General features: G+C 40.5%; 1 protein-coding gene across 1 annotated transcript; it reads right to left on the reverse strand.

The window, feature by feature from the left end:
* Positions 1–3,819: 3,819 nt before the first annotated feature.
* Positions 3,820–7,859, reverse strand: LOC113953562 (prolactin-like). Its single transcript, XM_027656819.1, has 5 exons — positions 7,742–7,859; positions 7,498–7,649; positions 7,244–7,351; positions 6,024–6,203; positions 3,820–4,335 (listed from the first exon to the last, which is right to left on the reverse strand). The coding sequence occupies exons 1-5, from the start codon at positions 7,857–7,859 to the stop codon at positions 4,141–4,143; spliced, it is 753 nt and encodes a 250-aa protein (XP_027512620.1). The 3' UTR covers positions 3,820–4,140.
* Between the last annotated feature and the right edge of the window lie 12,646 nt (positions 7,860–20,505).

The following is a 20,505-nucleotide window of genomic DNA, read 5'->3' on the forward strand; positions in this document are numbered from 1 at the left end:
TCTTTTACTGGAGGTCAGTCAAGCATTAGTGTTAGAAGCAACACTTGGAGAGGGGAGATGCAATTCAGAGTGCTCTCTGGGAAATTCTTTCAGTTGATGGTGTTATAAGCACAAAATGTGAACTGCTGTCAAAACTGTGGGCTGATGTGCTGAACAGAATACATGTGAAAGATGTCTCACTGAGGCAAAGATCAACCAGGGCTCACACAGAATTGGTTTCACAGTTGTAATATGACACATGTTTTAAATTGAATAAATTTTGATTTCACCGTAGCTTGTTAAAACTTACACCATCTCATAGTCCTCCAAATCTCTTAGTATCTCCTATCAGTATTCTTATTCCACAGATAGAATAGTTTCAGTATGCCAGGTGAAACATTCTTTACTTGAAAATGCTGATCAAGCTACCTTAAAAACCTAGAATTATACATGTAAATCTTGAACTATATCTGAAATAGTCTAATTCAATTAGTTAAAATGGATTTTGTCCCATGACACATATAACCTTGATTCCTCTCATTTAGTGCTGTTTAAAGGAGAAGTTTCCCTTCAGTCCATACTGTAAAAACTTGGTAAATGAGAAACAGCACCCCATATGAATATAAAAATATCTTTACAATGCCAGTCTTTTCTTTGTGAAGGATCAAGTAGTATTTGTTTTCTTCAAATAATGTATGCATACTAGTTTTAGAAAGAACAAAGAGAGCACAAATTATATGCAAAATCCCCAGCAGGTACTAGAAGTACTTTGTAAGAGACACATTGCAGAGGTGTAAGGCATAGAGTGCATCTGCTATAATGGAGTGACGTGGTGGATACCAATGACACCTCCCACTTAGAACTAGGAATGTAATACTTTGACTTCAAAGACTTGACCTGATGGGTGACCTTGCTGCGTGGTTGTAGGGTATCTGAGGTATTTCCATGTGTAGCATTTGAAGACTATACTTAACAGGCTCTGGAGTATTATGAAGGACATTTATTGGGATCCTGGGGCTGAGGAAGCTTCAAGTACCTCAAATTGCAAATGCATTTAAAAAGCTCAACTCTTCAGAGGTCACAAACAAAGCAGATACTTGATGGGCACCTCTCTGTTTGGTGTGGCAATTTATCAATGCTAATGTAATACACGATAAAACAGGGAAAGGGAGAACTGACTGAGACTCAGTACTTGCTTCATTACACAAGCTGCAGGCTTACATGCCCTCAGGCTGTGTTGGTGACAGAGGGATCTCATTGCCCAACCTAGCAGCAGGATAACACTTTGATGCAGTTGTTCCTCATGTGCCACCTACTTCCTCATTTTCTCTGCTTTTACATTTCTGTACTGAAAAGCGTTCCCAGGGTTTAGCGCTTTGAAGGAGGCGAGTTATTTGTATGATCTCCTCCGTCTTCGACATGTTTTCCACCTGACCGTCAGCCACAACCCCTGGGAGGTCCTTTCAGCTGTCATTACGGTTGATTTCTGAGTGATCTTGTAACTCGCTCTGAGCGCCACAAGCAGGGCCATGGGGGCCACGGCTACCTCCTGGGGGAACGCGGGGCGGGACGGGAGGGGGCGGGATGGGACGGGACAGAGCCGGTCCGGGAGGGAGCTTCCCTCCGTCAGCCTCTTCGACCCCTCCCGTGTCTGTCACCTCTGGCCTCTGACACAGGGTGGCTGTGGTGTCTTTGCCGGTACGCGGCGGCATTGCACCATGGCACTGCTTGTCTCCTCAATGAACGCGCACCTGCCCCGCTTCAGGCTTTGGGAACCAGCGATAACCCCTCGCTGGCGTGGGAGGCACTCACCGCCAGCGGGCTGCTGTACTGCGGGACTGCGGACACGCAAGGTGACAGGATAGATGCTACAGCTCTTAATTGCTACTACATCTTCCGTGATCACAGGTAGATGCAGGCAAGTGTGGCATGCCCCTCTGGTCCTGTTAGTTTGCCCAGAGGAGTCTGCCTTTGCTCCCTTTGGAGCTGTGTTTTGTTTTCAGAATTTCTTCAAAATTTGCACACGAGTGTTGCTATTTCATTATGTATTTGTAGTATCTTACTTCTGAAGGAACTGCAGCTAGGAACTGAAGGGCAGGCATGATGTAACCCCTTGCCTTTCTACCATACCTGACACAGCAGACATGAGACGTGAATTGTGAACACTCAACAGCTTCTAGCTGCAAAAGTATGTCAGCTGTCTACGAGACAGTAGATACCTGAGAATATTGGCAGTTATGGAGATGTAACTGAAAAGGTTGTTCCTCTGGTCTGCATAAATGCTTCTCTGAAGTCTTCCCCTGCTTCCCCAAATTCAGTATCATTATTAAATAATCATCAGCATTTTACTCTCCATTCTTGGTTGTCTGAGTTCCATCTACTGTCAGCAACCATCAAGATCAGGGAAGGCCAGAAAAGAGCATTTGGGGATGAAATAGTCAAGAATATTAAAAATAAATCCATGTTGATTATAACTGCTTGTTCAAATGGGTCATTCAGGATCTGAATGCAAAGAAGTTTTGTTCTATGCACAGCCATCAGTACCCCCCTGCTGCTAGGAAAATGTGATTTCCATAAAATATCTGACAGCTTTCACATGTTTATTTTCTAGGGAGTTTGTCATCATTACTGTAAAACCCAAGCCCTGTGTCAGCATGTGGAATGGGAAAAAGACTTATTGCTACACCATGTTCAGCCCTTGGACTGTAATGCTATTTGGACCAGAATCGTGACTTACTTTTAGCAGGAAAATCTTTTCTTTAGGAGATTCTACTAAAATCAGTGAAGACATTACAAGTATAAAAGGGCATTCAAAATTAATAAAAGTGCTAGGAGCTAGATCTTACAGGACACATGTGAAAGCCCATAGAAATGATTAAGAAGTATGATGTGAACATAGAAGTCTGCCATGGGCCCTACCGTTACATGAACTGATCAACATGATTGCCACTCTTCAGTGTTAAGCAATATTCTGCAGGTGGGTATGTATAAAAGGGGGGAAACATTTTCTTTACATAAAAGTATACTTTATTGATAGTACATAGATGTATTTGTACCAAGGTTTAACAAATCGAATCTCACTTTCAACTACGTTCAGTTTCTCTAAAGCTTTCCACAGTGTCCCACATGACACCCTTATCTCCAAATTGGAGAAACATGGGTTTGAAGGGGGGCCTATTTGGTGGATAAGGAATTGGCTGGGTGGACACAGCCAGAGAGTTGTGGTCACTGGCTCTTATGTCTCAGGGGGAGGCCAGTGACAAGTGGTGTCCCTCGGGGCTCTGTCTTGGGACCGGTACTCTTCAATATATGCATCAATGACACAGACAGTGAGACTGAGTGCACCCTCAGTGAGTTTGCAAATGACATTAAGCTGCGCAATGCGGTTGACGTGATAGAAGGATGGGATACCATTCAGGAGAACCTGGAAAAACTTTAGAAGTGGGCCCACGAGAACCTCATGAAGACAGTCTGAGAGAGTTATGGTTGTTCAGCCTGGAGAAGAGAAGGCTTCAGAGAGACTTCATTGTGGCCTTCCAGGACTTAAAAAGGGCTTATAAAAAACAGGGAGAGTTGCTTTATACATGGGCAAATAGTGATAGGACAAGGAGGAATGGTTTTAAAGTAAAAGAGGAGAGATTTAGATGAGATGTTAGGAAGAAGTTCTTTACTCAAGAGGGTGATGAGGCACTGGAATAGGTTGCCTAGAGAAGTTGTGGATGCCCCATCCCTGGAACTGTTCAAGGCCAGGTTGGATGGGGACCTAAGCAACCTGATCTAGTTGAAAGTGTCCCTGCCCATGTCAGGGGGATTGTAACAAAATGATCGTCAAGGTTCTTTCCAGCGCAAGCCTTTCTATGATTCTATGTATATATCTAAACTGTGTGAATCAGCCATAATATAGTCTGTCACAGTGTAATGTACAAGGACATTTATTTATCTACTGCTAGAGTACTCCTTTTTATCAGGTGCATTAACCCACATACACACATAATGCTTTATTTCATATTTCATCCGCATTGGTCAACTGTGTCAAATAGCTGCCAAAGGATTTCAAAACCACTCTCCCATTAAAATTATTGTAAATGTGATGATTTATAAGTTCTATTTTTGTATCTTTATAAGCAACATGCTGAAGACTACTTGTCAAGGGATTACAACTCAGCAACTATTTTCTGGCATAATCCTACATTTGAGAATTTTCAAGTAGCTTTGTACTTTATTGGAGTCTCTCCTGAAACAATGGATGAAATCAGAGTCGCTCATCATGTTTGCTTCATTACTAATTGATAAACCAGTGCCTTCAGATGATGCCATTCCATTTAACGAATTGCTGATGATCCCCATTGATTGCATCTGTATTGAAATCAGGAAAAGAAGTACAATTGGTAACTACACATACAACGAATTTTGAAAATGCTAGTGCAGAAGTGAACTGAGGCATCGCTATGTTGGGATGTGCTACTCCAGGTCTTTCACATACTTATTGAAGATATATGTAAAGCTCCTTACATAGAAAAACATTTTTTATCCTTATGGTATCTATACAACCTTTAGACTAGACTGAAATGATTTGATATTCTAGTAATGAATACTGGGGTGTAGCTCCATCTGAGTTTAAGTAGAGGAACCCCTGTTTGTTAATCCCCTTGAAGAATGATAGCAAATCTGTCTTGAGATTTTTTAGCCATTTATTTTAATGAGCTTTGTGAAGGGAAGCTTCTAATGTGAGCATCCACCAGTGCTGCTTGACCTGGTGAACTGTGCAGACTGTGATCACCTCTCAGAGTAGGAGCTTCACAACAGAAGTAAGTTTAGAATTTTTCTATCTTACAGAAAAACATAGCTGCAAAATATGGAATGCATTTGCATTGTTTGCTTAATTTTTGTAATTATATTCCTAACCTGTGGTGTGTCCATAGTAAAGAAAGGTCAATACTTCAAAGCTTTCCTTCTTAGTAATTCCTTCAAAGGTGTTTTAGATAAAATAAAGCAAGTAAATACACAAAAAGTGTGTAGCTAATTTAGAGTTTGATGGCTTGCTTCAGCTACAGAATGAAGCAAAGGTCAGGGTTTGAGGTTGAACACTTCTGAACTTTAAGGCCATTTTAACCCATAACCATTGCTGCATTTGAAAAACAGAGTTTCTATTTGTAGCTGAGTGACCCTAATCAGGGATGCATTTTAGAGCAGGGTACAATTCAGTCTATCCTAGTAATAAGCTACTTACCATTTGAAAACTCGTATTCCCCACCTGTGTTCATAAAGCTGAAAGGTGATCTACTAGTGTAAGATACTAGTTTATTAATCACTTTTTGTGGTGAAATGGGCACCTTGGCAGTGTGGCTATTGCAGAGAATGGGCACACAGCCTTCATTGGTTTAGCCGAAACTACAAATAAGTTTAGATACAAATGCACAAGAAATGCAAAGATCAGGACTACTAGCTAGTAATGAGAAGACAGAAATGGAAATAACAAAAATACATCCTAAAGTTTATATATGATCTACCAGAATTTGGAGTGGAGTTTCGAAATTGTTTTGTGATTGCCACTGGACTTAAGCAATGTCACTGTTGTCTTGGAGAACTTATCCCAGCATAAAATTATTGCCTTAGGAAAGAGCTCTTTTCAACAGACCGCAGTGATACTTGAATTACTTAGAATGTAAATCCAAATAAAACTGAAAACAATTAAGCATTTATCATGCCTTACCCACATCTCCTCTACTACCCTAGAAAGGTAAAGTGGCTCATATGTGAAGCTGTAGAAGGCTCTAGTCTTTGTACTTGTGTCTTTCTTTCATATATTTAATATTAGTAAAATATTGCTTGTCAGATATGGAAATCTATAATGCCATTTACGTATCTGCCAATCGATAAACTAAGTCATATCCTTTGACACAAAGTTGCCTGTATCTGTAACAAAGTCCAGCATTTTGGTGGATCAGAGCCTTCAAGCCCAAGTGGGAGCAGACACTGCCCTCTCCCCAAAGTCAGTCATGCCATATAACTGGTATAAATAAAAGCTACATCGAAAATCTTACCTTTTCTGTTACTTTCTCAACTCCAGTCTTCAGCTCATGTACCATATTGCTGATTTGCTTAGCTTTACTAAGGCTGTCATCAGGTAGCTCTTGATGGTGCTCAATATGCTGGTTAAAGTGGGAAAGTGGTTCTTTCCAGGCTTGCAAAAGTTTCAGTATCAAGTAAGTTAGTTCTTCTCTCTTATAAATTAAAACCATAAAGCTCTGTTACTTTGCAGCAGATCATATGAATAATGTTAAACAGACTCATTGTGAAATCTCAGCAGGATTAAGATTTATATCTGCAATTCAATACTTAAAGGCCACTCTCTCACTGCTTATTTGATTATATATAATAGCACCCAGAAGTTGTATTTGTCTAGCTTTCAGCTAACATGGGCAAGACCTCATCTCCCTTTGCCATTCCAGGGGACCTTCTGGACATCTTGGGCGAAGCTCCTCGCTCCATCATGACCAAAACCAAAAACGTTAACATTTGTCTTTGTCTGTCTCTTCCAAGAGGCAAAAGTTTCTCTCAGTGCTGTATCCCTTGACTTCACAATTTGCTTTTTCTCTGTCTGAAGAACCTCTTCTGACTCTTCTCTAAACTAATAACGATTTTTTTCTCTTTGCCATTACGACTGTCTAAACCAATTTGCCATTCTTTTTCCCTTACCTAACTACCAGTTGAGATAATGACTGTTGTTTCTTTCTCCTGATTGCTTTTTTTACTTTGCAGTGACACTGATTAATTTAACTTCTCTGCCACATACACACAGTATGTGTTCTAAGTTTCCATTCCACAGAGATTGCCACAACAAAATCAAAAGATGTCTGTCTCTCAGTCATTTTGACAAACTACTACTTCAATATCCTTATTAGAACTAATATTATGATCCGAGAATAGGTAACCATATGCAGCTTTTAAAATACAACAAACTAATGATTCATATGCAATACTTCTATGATGTGCACCTGTTTGGGGTCAAAACTTAGCAGCTTCTTCCTTCCATTATTGATGAAGCTCCGGCGGCATAAAAGCCTCTCTGCCTATCTCCAGCCCGAAGGGAATCATCACAGTGTGATGAATTTGGGTGTTCCGACGGGACGGGAGGTATTTCCCCCTTTCTTCAGAAGAGAGAAAGGAGGCAGTGTAACCCGCGGAGTCCTCTTCCAGCCCCTCAAGCCCCGTTGTATCCCCTTCCGCCCTGTCTCTGCCCGCCGCCGCCTTTCCCCCTTACCGGGATTTTTTGGGCGTATTCTTTGCCGTTGGGGGTCAGCATCCCCGACGTGTGGCACTTCCGAGCGGGCTTTCCCAGCTCGTTGTCACGGGGAGGAAAGTGTTTTTCCTATGGGGAAAGAAAACGTAAACATATACCTAGACTACCACCACTGCCCTCCATCCCCCCATCTCCCCCCCTATCCGCCCCGCCGGCAGCCGCTCCCAGGGCGGCGCAGCCCCGCTCCGCGGCAGAGGGACCGGCCTGGCACTCACTAGCTCGGCGTAGAGCGTCGTAGAGAGACTGTGGATCCTGCCCGAGTGCCGGATCACCCGGTCGAAGAGATCGGCCACGGTCAGAAGGTGGCAGCCGGAGTCCCCCGGGCCGCAGACCAGCAGCCACAGCAGCGCCAGCGCCGCGACGGCACCTGCGAAGAGCGTGGCGGCGTCGGGAAGTGCGGGCTGTCGGGGTGTGCAGCCAGCCCGCCCGCCCCCGGCCTGCCGGCCCCGCCGCCCTCACCTGCTCGCCCCGCCGCCCGGGCGGGGACCATGGCTCTGCGGAGCCCGCTGCCCGGCGCGGAGCGGCTGGGATCGACCGGCGCTGGCGAATCCCCTGCATCCCCTATATATGCCGGCATCTCCTGATGGTGACGGGTTCCTCCCTGACGTTCGCAGCCCGCGGTCACCGTGAGCAAGCCGCCCGGAGCGGGACTCCCGGCTCGGCGGGCGGGTGGGAGCGTCCCTCGCACCGAGAGGACAGACTCCCCCCGGCAACCCGCCGGACGCGACAGAAACGGGACTCCCGGGCTCTGTGGTGCAGCTGCTGCCGACCCTCGCAGCCGCCCGCCCGCCCGCCGCCGGTCCAGGGCTGCCGTGGATGGGTGTCACAGCCCCACCGTGGGCAGAGCAGGGGGGCGGCTCCAGTCCCACAGAAGTGGCGTGCCCAGGTCCGTACTAGCGGGCCCACGGCCGTCGGAGGGGGTAAGCGTGGGAGAAATGAGTCCAGGCAAATAAACTGGTCGTGTCCGTGGTAGCAAGGGGTTTATAAAAGGACAGCAATGGGCAAAATGAGGGGTAGGAGAGAACCCTGGTCTGATCACATCCATCTCTTAGCTAGCTTTTCTAATGACACGGTAGAAATCAGATCTGCTTTTTCTGCTTCCTTGCAGGTGATCAGAGGTATCAACACTGAAGATGTGATAGCTGATGACCACATGCTTGGTGGTCCAAGTGTGCCTGAGAATGGTTGGCCACATAGAGCTAAAAGGTCCAGGGAGTAACACAGCAAAGGACTCCAGTAAGGACCCTTAAAGGGGTGCAAGTGCTGTGGACTTGGTTGCAGTCCTCTATTTCTGGGCATGAGATCCCAAGCAGCCCTACAGGACATATAACAGAAGTTGAGATGTTGGTCATGAGGAAAATTAGTCAGCTCTGCCCTTTTTGGGGTTTTTCACTGCCAGAGGAGCAGTCTGCTGAGAAATGAGGATACATGTGACATGACATTGTTGTCATCTCCTCCCAGCCATTATGCTAGAGTCATGTATCTGTTTTCTAGCCCCTGAATCCTGATTTCATTTATGGACCATACGTCCACCAGAATGATGAAGATCATCCCTCTCCCCAACCTTTTAAGGACAACTGGATAACTAGGACTCATTCTGGAGGCGTTAGACATGAGTTTGACTAGCTTTCAGACAAGGAGAAATGGAACTTGGTCACTTATATGCTGTGTGGATGCTAAAAAAATTGATAGACAACACGTACATGTACGCTGCTGAGTGATTGCCTCAGATCCATGGCATTCCTGAAAAGAAGTTTGGTTGATGATGGTCCTCTGCTGGTATTGGAACCTGGAGCTGCTTTCTGTATTCATCATGTTAATTTGGCAAAGGTGGTTCAACAGAATAAAATGTAGCATCCTTAGCTCTCCTTCCGTGGTCCCACTTTGTTCTCTCCTGCTTTCTCTTGCTTATGTCTTTACTCTGACCTAGGGAATACCATCCATAAAAGATAAAAGATCATTTTCAGCACTCTGGAAAACTAGGCATTGAAATAAGAATATGCCCTGAGGAGGTCTGGGCCTTTATGGGACTAATTTCTCAAGGGAAGGATCTTGTCATCCTTCATTTGCAAAACACTAAAGAAAAATGGGTGTTCAGGGCATGCAATTCTCTTCCAGTCGTTCAGGATATGATTGTTCTCCCCTAATTTTAGGCATCCAGAGTTTAGAAATGGATACTTTCTGAGGGTCATCTGGAGATAGTTACCCATCACTAATTTCTGATGGTGCCTGGTTTTACCTGTTGTTTGTCGGGGGAGTTTAGGGTGATGAGTATAGACTGAATTAGGGCAGAGGAATCTCATTTTCTGTTTGCAAATGTAGTCTGGGAGCTGATGGAGCATGTGCTTGACACTTCAAACAGAGCAGGTGTGTTGCTTCTCTTGCTATTCCATTGCTGAACAGCCGATTACAGATGTTGCATGTTTGCCTCCTTTGGGGCTACAGAGATATCAGGAAAACATCCTCCTTACTATTTGTGACTGTGATTGTAGCACACAACTGAGAAACATGCTTTTGAAAAGTCTGCTCTATTCCAGGCCTCTGGAGAAGATTAATTCCTTAGCTGATCTACTGACTACTCCTTAGAATGAACATTTATGCTATTTTAGGGGATACTTGTATGCACATAAAGATTAAGTAAAACTGAAGATATAGACCCAGTTACAAATTCAGATAATTTAAGTTTTGGAACCCTTCATCATTATTATAATGTATTATTATACCTCCTGCTAAAGAGGTAGAATCAGTTGTGTAAAGACAGATTGGGGTCTATGTGGAGTGCCTGAGCAAAAAATTGCCATGTTGAAGAGGTATTACTGTAAGTCAATGATTTTCACCATACTAAGCATCACACAAGTCGAGTGGGAAAATCAATATCTCAATGTTTTATTTATGAAGTGATGTTTCTTTTGGATATTGTTTCAATTTATTTTTTAAGAGGAGAGCATTTCTGTTCTCATCTCTGTTGGCTTCAGTGGACTTGCCTATATATGTGAATTTAGTTCTATCTGATAGAAGGTTTACTTAATATTGATTTGGAAGGACTCATCCAGTCACTGGGAAAAGTAAGTTCTATGAAAACTCTGATCTTCACTGAAACTTGAAAGGGTAATATACCTTATGAGATCTTAACTTTACATTACATATATTTTATAAGGTTTTGTATATTTCAGTTTTGCAATTGGCCTTGAATGTGGCCTGGAGAAACAAACAACCAGATTTGATCATGAAAGATAAAATCTATAATTAAAATATTTAATACTATTTAGACAATGAAACTTTAGGAGAAAATAAGTTCTGCACTGTTGGATGTTCAATTCCATTGAAGAATGCACTTACTTATAAATGTAAAGTATTTCTAAAATATAAAAAAATTGTTTTAAAAAAGAGAAAGGCATGATTGAGTCCTACCATTTGAATATTTACAAATGTTCTTACTGTCTTAAAAATTCCAAGAGAGGTGAAATGTCATATTTTACCAGCTACAGATTTTGTGAAATGCTTCAATTTTCCTCTAAACCACTGTAAAGGAAGCCAGTCTTCTCAAAAGACAGTTTGGCAACATCTAACACTAGCCAGATGCTAAATGCAGTTAGCTTATATCCATACTACACTCATAAAAACTTTTGACCTTTGGTACTTCTGTCATGTTTCTCTTCTACAAAGTTGACTTCAATATGGTGGTAGATAGGAAGTCACAATTTAAATGAAGCATAATTTAAAATCTGTGGACAGTGCTAGTGTCTTCTTCCCTACTTCACTAAGTGTTCTAAATAAAAGTGTCTCATCATCCTTTCTACTCCTTAGAGTGTCCATATAGGATAGTCTATATAGTGCCTCTGATGTGCTGTAACAATACTAAATATTTCAAGCTTGGCTATATTTGTCCTAATAAGAAATGTGTCACTACTGTGTCAACAGGATCAGTAATAATATAATAAATAGATGTGTTAAATTTTAGAGGAGATGGGCTTATATTTGGAACAACCTTCTTTGTAGAAAAAGATAAAATTATTTATTTAATGTTTGTAAGTGCATCAAGCAAAAATACATTCTTTAGCTCATGATCAGGAATTGCCTGGAGATAAATTTCAGGCAAAGTCATTACCCTAGTTCTGAGCAATGTCCTCAAGGCAATGTCCTAGTACCCACTCAAATCTCTAATTGGCTTTGTCTGACTTTAATAAACACAGGGTTAGACCATCATGCTGGTATAGCTCCACTAACTTCAATGAATTTACTGTTGGTTCATAGTAATGTCACAGAGATGGGCTTCAGGTCCTAAGCGTGTATTATTGATAGCATGCACAGTTGAAAATGAACTGCCACCCCCAGCGTTAATTCTGTAGTATCCATTTGGAAAAAATACATGGTGTGTCCTCTGTTTAGGAAATCAAATTATTTAGAACACTTAGTGAAGTAGGGAAGAAGACACTAGCACTGTCCACAGACTTTAAATTATGCTTCATTTAAATTGTGACTTCCTATCTACCACCATATTGAAGTCAACTTTGTAGAAGAGAAACATGACAGAAGTACCAAAGGTCAAAAGTTTTTATGAGTGTAGTATGGATATAAGCTAACTGCATTTAGCATCTGGCTAGTGTTAGATGTTGCCAAACTGTCTTCCCCATTGGTATAATAATATTTTACAGCCTAGAGTAGTTGGCAAGATCTCAAGCTTTGCTTTTTTGTAGCAGGACTCATAGGCAAAACAACATAAGTATGTAAGTCCTCCATTTTGTCAAATACTTCGTATGGCACTTTCTGCTGCATTCTTTTCATATTCTCAAATATTATCAAGGCAGTTGTTATTATAAAATGCTCCTTGCTGCAGTTGAAAACACTAATTATGCTATAGAATCTTCCTTTGCTCTCTTTGTGCATGAAAGCTAATAACTTTAATGACATGACTGGTGTTTTTTCTCATGGTTCCCATTTTGGTTTATTCAAATGAATAAGCAGCTATTGAATTTTGGTTTTCTCCTGTTGTTCACTGTGTGCTCTCATGCCTTATTTACTACCCTCTGTTCAAACCTCTTCTGAATACATAATCATTTTCCTTTTGGATTCTCTCTATTGCTCTCAAATATATGTCTGCTTACAAACATTAATTAATTTATTATCCCAGCGTATTCCTGAGGTGAAGGGATGCTATCATACCCATTTTGCAGATAAGTGAAGAGGCACAGTGAAATTACATACTCATTTGGATAGTCAATTTGCCATGCAAAGGATATGAGAGTACTTGAGGAATGGCCTCACATCAGATTATGAGAAGCTTCAGATAGAAGTAGTATCTTTACTGAATTCAGATATAAAAATCTTTCGTTTAGGTTCCAGCTCTGGTCTTCTGGAGATACTTCCCTCACCACATCCGTAGCTTCTAGTTCTCCTTTCCGCCTCATTAATCCCTAATTGTCATTCCCTTTCTTGCACCAGACTTTTTACTCCTTTCTATGTGCTTTCTCACTAGTCAGGCCTGAAGCTTCACAGAACATACCTGGAGATTGTAGGGACAAATTCAGGTCCTACTCTCCTCTACCTGTGCTTCCCAAACTGCCCCACATGGGACTGGTCCATATACTCTCTGTATTTGAATTGGGCAAATTCCTCTTCCAGGGTTTCAGAGCTCAGCATGGAAGCAGAGGCAATGCAGATGAAATGTGGCATACTCTGAATTCAAGTGTCGTGGCCAAGATCTTTAATCCCGTGGTGGTTTAGAGCTGCATTATCTCTGGGAGGAAGGATGCTGAGTGCGGGTGGGATCACTCGGAAAACTTGCAGCTAATTCCAACCTTTTGGAAAAGGAAAACCCTGCATTTATGCAGAGGTTTTCCTTTTCCAAAAGGTTACAGTTTAGCCATATGAGGGTTAATTTGCATAAGAATAAAAACTACCTATCCCAGCTTATAGTTTACAACTACCCTGTACTGGCTTCTGTGAAACAAATTCTGTTCCCTTAACTCAAAAGCTTTTCTATTCCCTGCTCACCACACCAGCAGTACTCAGGGGTCAGGGGAGACAGAGAACCAGATCCTATACTCCTAGGAAGTACTAACAGTATGGAGTATCCCAGTTAGGGGTTAGGAGGTGGGTTTTGATCATTTACAGATGAAAGAAACACTGAGTAGAAAAGTGACTATTCCAAGGTGGTGCAAGGGTTTTTCCTGGCAAGGAATAAACCCCCTGCCTTTCAGTTCCTGTGCTCTAACCTCGGAAATCCTTCCCTATACAGACTAGGTGCTCTGTGCTGAGATAGGACTGGTGCACATGCTTCTGATATTTATGTTACAATAAATATTGTATAAAGTGACAAATTATTCAGAATCAGAAAAGAAAAATTGCTCCTTCTTGTACCCTTAATGCTGTTTTTCTATAGGGGTTTTTTGTGTGTCTTTCCAAATCACTGACTCGTACTTGCATTTATATTCACATGCTTATGGACTTTATTCTTGTGTCATTCCGTGGCTGCAGCCATGTGACAGCATAACGATAGTGAGAAAGCCTGCAGGTTTTCCTACCAAACTGCTGCAAACCATTTAGTAGATTGGAATTAGTGGCTAACCTTCCACTTTCTTATGTAAGATGATGAACATAGATTATTTATAGAGGCTGCTGTCTCTAAATTTATTTACTGTCACATGGAATGTGTGTCTGTCTTTCACGCGTCTCTGTCAAACTCCTTGGAAAAAATACTACCAAATGTTAAGAACCCACTGGTCCCTGTTGTGCGTTGTAATTGACAAGGATGAAATATGACATATTTATAATAAAACTAATTGGAATGAGTAATGTGCGTATATATATAATTTTCATGCTCATATGTTTACATTTAACTCTTGCCAAAGGAAATAATTAAATACCAAATTATTGTAATGTAACTTAAGGCTTCATTTCAGCATTTCCTAATAATCCTTATTGTTCCCAGGATAGGAATTCTTTAACATGGGTGTCCAGAATATGCTCCCAAAAGCAAGAAGCAATCCTGCAAATTAAAATTTATTTTCCCCTGTGTATTTGCTCTAACTGACCTTTGTGTGAAGGAAGTGCAGAGAAGCAAAAATCCTCCTACCCTGAACCAAGCATAACCAGGCAGGAGTACAAGACCCTTCCAGTCTGCTCTCCTCATCTTTTCATACCTCTGAGAGAAGTAGTAATCATCTTTACTACACTCCATACTAGAACCATAGGATTGCAGGATTCTTCTGGACTGTGCTGCAGGGACTAGTATGTCACTTGCCAAGATCTGCACAGCTCTTGGGAGCAGTCCTTCTTGCTCCAACCAAGCCCAGGAGCAAGGGAAGCTGGAGGACAAGCACTTTCTTGTGCACTGGTCCTCATGTGCTGCTCCTCATGCTCCATGGGCATTATGCCTCTGTGCATATCAGTGTGCCTGGTGCTGTCAGGGGACAGTGCTATTTGAATGTCAGAGTTTAAATCACAAGTCAGGGGAAGAGTTCTTATCTAGAAAATGTTTCTGAAAATGCCTGCTGCTGTTCCTGATTTATACACCAGACACTCTATCACCTCTTAGTATGTATCTGCTGCCAGGGATGAGTTGTTCCAGCTGCAAGTAGGAGGACTAGAGATTGTCAGAAGAAAGTGGAATTGAAGCTTTAAGCTGACCACAGCCAAGTGCAACACTGACACAGAGAAGACTTTTGGTCCCCCTGACTCCCTTCTGATCTCCCTGGCCATAAGATGGAATAGAAGAAAAAACTGCATAAGTGGAGACAAAGTCACAAGGAAAGGCGTACTATGGAGCAAAAGTGTTTGTGTTCCTGAGTAAATCCATGATGTTTTAAGACTCCAAGCCTAACTGGTCTTGTGGTGTAGCATGAGGTCTGGCTGCCTCATGCAGTCACATCCCTCTCTCAGGTGTTTGTAAGTCTGCCTAAGGTGTAGGCGACCAGCTGTTCAGTAGCCTTAGGCATATCAAAATAACATTTATCTCTTTTCTTGTTGGGCATCCAACACAGTAAAGTCTATGGTGTTAAAAAAAGGAAAAAAGTGGAAGAAAAGTTCTGGAAAAAGTCAGCTTGGGCTAAGAGAAAATCTGAGAAGGAAAAAGTAAACAGTGTTACAAAAAATATAAGTCCAGCTGAAAGGAACTTTACAGAAAGGATGTTTCTGTAAAAATGTCTCTAATTACTTTTCCCTGTAATGACAAAGAAAAATGTGAAGCTTGGAAAGAATGGGGCAAATAGGAAGGGAAGGAAGTTTGAGGCTAGAAAACCTGGTGAAAGGAGGAGGATCCTGAATGGCCAAAAATGTTCAGCATTTCAAGGTCACTGCACAGGCTGATCTGTCAGTCAGCAAATGAGAAGAGTGAACAAAGTTTTCCTCAGCTCTGACATAGGCTAGAGAAAGCTTCATGTTCCCATCCCTTCTGATTTAAGTTTCCTATTTACTTGACAAGTAGACTGTTAAGTGTTGGGGCTTTTTTTAAATGTCAGCTGAAAAAAATCTGTAGGAATCAAAAAGAGAAGAAAATCACACACTATGCTTTCCTCAGTATTATCTGGTGGATGTTTTGTTAGAGTTTTCAATTGTTCTTATGTATGCGGGTGTTTAAGTTGGTATTTCTATAAAAACAAATGAACTATCACATGATCATATGGAAAACTGAATCTGGCACTAAGAAATAAGTTTCATTGTGTGTCACTAGCTATTAATGGTCTTCTAGAACTGACAATTTCTATCAGCGAAAAATTGTCCTAGACTCTGTAGTGGAACATGTGAACTCTGAAGAAATTATCACAGGCAGACTCATTAGGAAATGCCCATTTCTTTAAACTACAGACAGAATATGTTGACAGTGAAGCTTAATCGCCAAGAATGTATTTGATTTAGAATTACTGAACAAAGACTGTGAGACTTTTATGGGGAAGTACGTTGTCACACCATCTTTCTGATTTACATGGGGCCATTAATCATCATACTGAAAATCTAAGGTTTATCAAGAACAGTTCTGGTTGTTTTTTAAATGTGTATAGATTTTGAACTACAGCTACCTCATTCTTCTCTCCCACTGTCAGGTCTATCATGTAATTGTATGTAAATATACAAGTCACTAAGCATGAGATTAAGTAGCCATTCTGAGTTACAGTAACTACTTGCTTTAATAACAGTATAGGTAAGCCTGAAATAATGTACTTAAAATGGTGTGGTTGTCTGTTTGTAAGTGGTAGAGTATGTCTTCAGAAAGGAAAACTGTCAAAGAAAGTGAGTGTAAAGACATTGGCTCAGTAGAATATGAAAATATATCTGTGGCTATGAATGTATGCTAGTTGGATTGATCAATCTGACAGCTGCAGGACTACTCAAAGTCACTTTTTGGAGTTGAAATCTTAAGGATTAGATCCAGATAAGACCTTTTGCAGCTGTGGAGAATCCAGGTCCAATAGGGTTGGTGTGCAGGACAAACAGCAATAAGGAAGTCCTGCAAAACCACTTCTGATATTTTAGAAGATGGCAGTTGAAATTAAATACTCACAGTTGAGATTTTCTTTTGTACTTGGGATTCTCATTCACGTCCAACACTAATATAAAACTAACTCCAGGTGAGATTTTAAACAAATTCTTAATTTGAAATAATGACTATTTATAATACTAGTGATGTGAGAAATTATATAAACTAGAATGAGGATTATTGAAGTCTATAGTGTTAGTGAATAGGTTGATTTTCTATTTTCTCTGTAATCTGCATTGCATATCCTTTAATGGGAGATATCTTTGCTTTGGAGTCATATTGTCAGACTACACAGTAGTAGTCTAACATTTATCAGATGATTTGTCAAAGGCACAGAAAAAGAGAAGAACAAAGAGATGGGAAAGTCAGTAGTAGCTCAAGTCAGGGTTTTTGAAAATGTTCTCTTTGATTGTTTTTTAGGTAATGTGTAAATATTGTCTGAAAAGTTCAGTCTCTTGTTTAACGAGTTAATATTTTGTCTTTGCCCATTAGCAAATATTTGACTCACACAATCCAAATCATTAAAAGTATGCTTCAAGCATGAACACGTGTGGAACTAATTTTTGTCTGGTGTCCTTATCATGTGGTAGATTTTCAATGATTAGGGGAGACTGAGTGAGTCAGTTCATAATGCAAAGTTAAATAAGGATGATCTTGACCAGAGTTTATACTGTCTTGAAGGGAAGGTGGTCACAACACAGGTTTTTCTCCAGTGGCCATTCACCTTAATTTTGACCTACAAAAGTAGATCTGGTTTGGCAATAGGGAATTTTGGTTTTATACTTAATTAATTTTTAATCATCCTTTGACATTGGATGCTGACTTCACTGTTTTTGTTGTAATTTGTGGTATTTGTCAGTTACATGACAAAGTGAAGTTGATGTGAACTAAAGGCTACCAAAGCCCACTAAACTCAAATCAATCATAAGCAATAAATCCAAAGATGGTATAGCATTAGTGGTTTTTCTTGTAACTAGATTTTTTTCCACACAGTCAACATGTTTCGTATCTGTTGCACACTGTATGTGTTGCCTTTATTGTTCAGGTTTTTGTCATTGTTATTTGACACAGCACCAGTGACCTCTATGGAGCTGTGCTTGTTTATAGTAGTGGATCATGTAACTCTGACAGGAAAGTTTGATAATTTGCCTAGTTAGAGTTTCTTTCTCTCTTATACAGATAACTACTCCATAACAATTCTGAAAAGAGAAAATCAAGGAGATCAGTGAACTGAGCTGGTTGTTGGACAGCAGAAGCAGTACTTCCACAGAGCTATGGCTATGTATTAGATAGCAGCTAAATACTAGCCTCCTTTACCCACATCCCAGTCAGTTCTTGACTCTGGGGTCAAAGAGTCATGGCATAGCATTTTACACTCAATTTGAAGAGCTTAAGGAGGATCAATGACCAGGATGTCAAGGCTGAGAGTGATGGCAAAGTGTCTCTGATGAATCTAGAATTAATATTGAGCAAAATAATGAATACAGTGTCACTGAAGCTGATGAAAAACAGCATCACGAGGAACAAGAACAAAGAGATGCAAAAAACCATAGTGGGAATGGGAAGGAGGGATTGCAAAGCATAACCACCCTTGAGGAACAGTGTGACTGTTCGCCCTGTGGTATCATCTAACCGTCAGGATACCCTGACACAGGACAGGAGTACAGATCACCTCAGCATGATCTCTGGGAAACAGATGGAAGTGCCACAAAACAGTGGAAACCCAAGGGGGAAAGATGAGGCCATTCAGTCAATTTGTGAGGATATTTGTGAACCAGGTTGGAAAGAAGAACACTATTAAATGAGAGCAAATGGAGAAAAAAAGTGCAGGGCTGGCTCACTTACAAGCAGAGTGGGTCATGAGGGGTGGCAGACTAGAGATGGACAGATAATGTTTGCTTTGGCTTGCTGAAGTCAGTAGGCCATCTGCTTTGATAAAAGTTGCATGACATTTTAACACAAGTGAAAAGCTTACTGAAATTACATGGAATTCAACATCTGAGAGCAGAATCATTTTTCAGTCCTTCAGGGAGGAATAAATCAAACCCAAATAAAAGTTGCAGTTTCCTGATGTAAAGGAAAGAATCAGTCAGTATGACTTCTACACATCCAAGGATTCATCTGGCCAAAGCACAAGCCATTGAAACAATGCGCCCTCAATTGAATGCAAACATCATGCTTCATGATATTTGGAGGGATGTTTTGATTTAATGTGTATATATATTTCCTTTTTTTACATAAAAATGTAAAAGGTATGACGGTGAAGAACTACTTCTAAATAAAGACTGTCATTGCTAGAAGAGTTTTGCATTTATTCAATTAGGAAAAATATATAAAATTATATTTACAGTTGTAAAGGCCATAACTGAAGAAAATATTTTGCAGTTTCCTAAAAACTTCACAAATCTCCACATTTTCTTCCCTCACCAGTTCCATGATTTGTCAGGTTTGGGGGGCAGCTTTTCTAGTGGCATATGTAATAGGGAAAATAATATGAAATACATTAAAATATTTGTAGATATTATTATTACAAGTTGTAAATTATGTGAAATGTTTCTAGAGAAAAAATTCTTTAACAGTTCAATGCTATCATTCTTTTCAGCTGAAAGGCAAAAGAAACAGCACTTAGACATCTAACTCTGCATTGTGGTCAGAGACAACACTTGTGTTTGCAATCTAGGACCTAAATGTCAGTACTGCTTTTTATTCAGACATGAATTCAGAGGTCCTAGTGAGGGCTCTTTGAATATTGACCTACATTTCTAGTGCGTTACTGATAATAGATTTTTAAAGACAGGAAGGCAAAGGAGAAATTAAGATTCATACCTAGCTACAGCAGTTAAAGTAAAGTGGTTGATGGGAAAAGGGTCATGGCTTCAGGAGTTGCTTCACTGCAAATTTATGCCTACTTACACGTCTGTAAGTACATGTAGATATTTAACAGAAGATTGGCAAAAGTACAATGTAATTCAGAGTAAAGAAAAAAACCCCACCAACCTCCTGAACAAGAAAACCTTTTTTGTGTTTATAATGTTAAGGCTTTTTAGTTTGCCAAGGTGGACATTGAAGAGTATTGAATTTTATTCCTCTTTCCTTTCCTTCTTCTGCCTTCAAAAAAAAAACCAAACCAAAAATCTGAAATGGAAAGGAGAGAGGTTATTTTTTAATTTGGGGGAAAAAAAGCTTGAGAAAATTTAGAGCAGAGCTCTATTTTTCCCTAAAAAATCTGTATTTCCATTAAGACATTCAGTTTTGTTTACTTTGGTCTGATAGTTGTCTCCTTGAATCACACAAAGTGTTAGGGGTATACATAAATATTTGAAGGGCTGGAGCTTTACTTATTTTCTTTGATTTCTGTTGGACCAACTGGATGTAAAAGCATGATTCTTTTGAAAACTGTTGGTTGTGGGAAAATGTACATCGAAAGAAAGCTTCTCAGGAGAGATTCTTAGCCTTGTTAGTACCTTGTTTATACACCTGTCTTTCCCAAAATTTCAGTTTTACTCTGGTTTTTTTTCTTCTTTTCTTCCCTTTTTTTTTTCTTTTCCTTTTGTCTTTTATTTTTTCTTTTTTTTCTCTCTTTCTTTTCTAGAACCGTTTTGTCATTAACAGGCTTCCTGTATTGCTGATCTTTTGATTCTGTTCTACTCAAGGCCTTCCTTAATAATAATATACTTCTATTCCATAACCAGATGGTATACCCTGCATTTCCCAAGCCCCTGCAGAGAGATCTTGAAAAATTAGAGGA

The sequence above is a fragment of the Corapipo altera genome, unplaced genomic scaffold, assembly GCF_003945725.1.
Source record: "Corapipo altera isolate COAL_440 unplaced genomic scaffold, ASM394572v1 1, whole genome shotgun sequence".
Classification (NCBI taxonomy): Eukaryota; Metazoa; Chordata; class Aves; order Passeriformes; family Pipridae; genus Corapipo; species Corapipo altera.

Bases quoted from the DNA above. Each gene is read 5' to 3' on its own strand.
- LOC113953562 (XM_027656819.1), bottom strand. From the start codon at position 7,859: ATGCCGGCATATATAGGGGATGCAGGGGATTCGCCAGCGCCGGTCGAT. The intron at 6,204-7,243 runs GTAAGGGGGAAA...TTAATTTATAAG, and splicing joins AATACGCCCAAAAAATCCCG to AGAGAAGAACTAACTTACTT. The intron at 4,336-6,023 runs GTAAGATTTTCG...ATTTCAATACAG, and splicing joins TTGAGAAAGTAACAGAAAAG to ATGCAATCAATGGGGATCAT.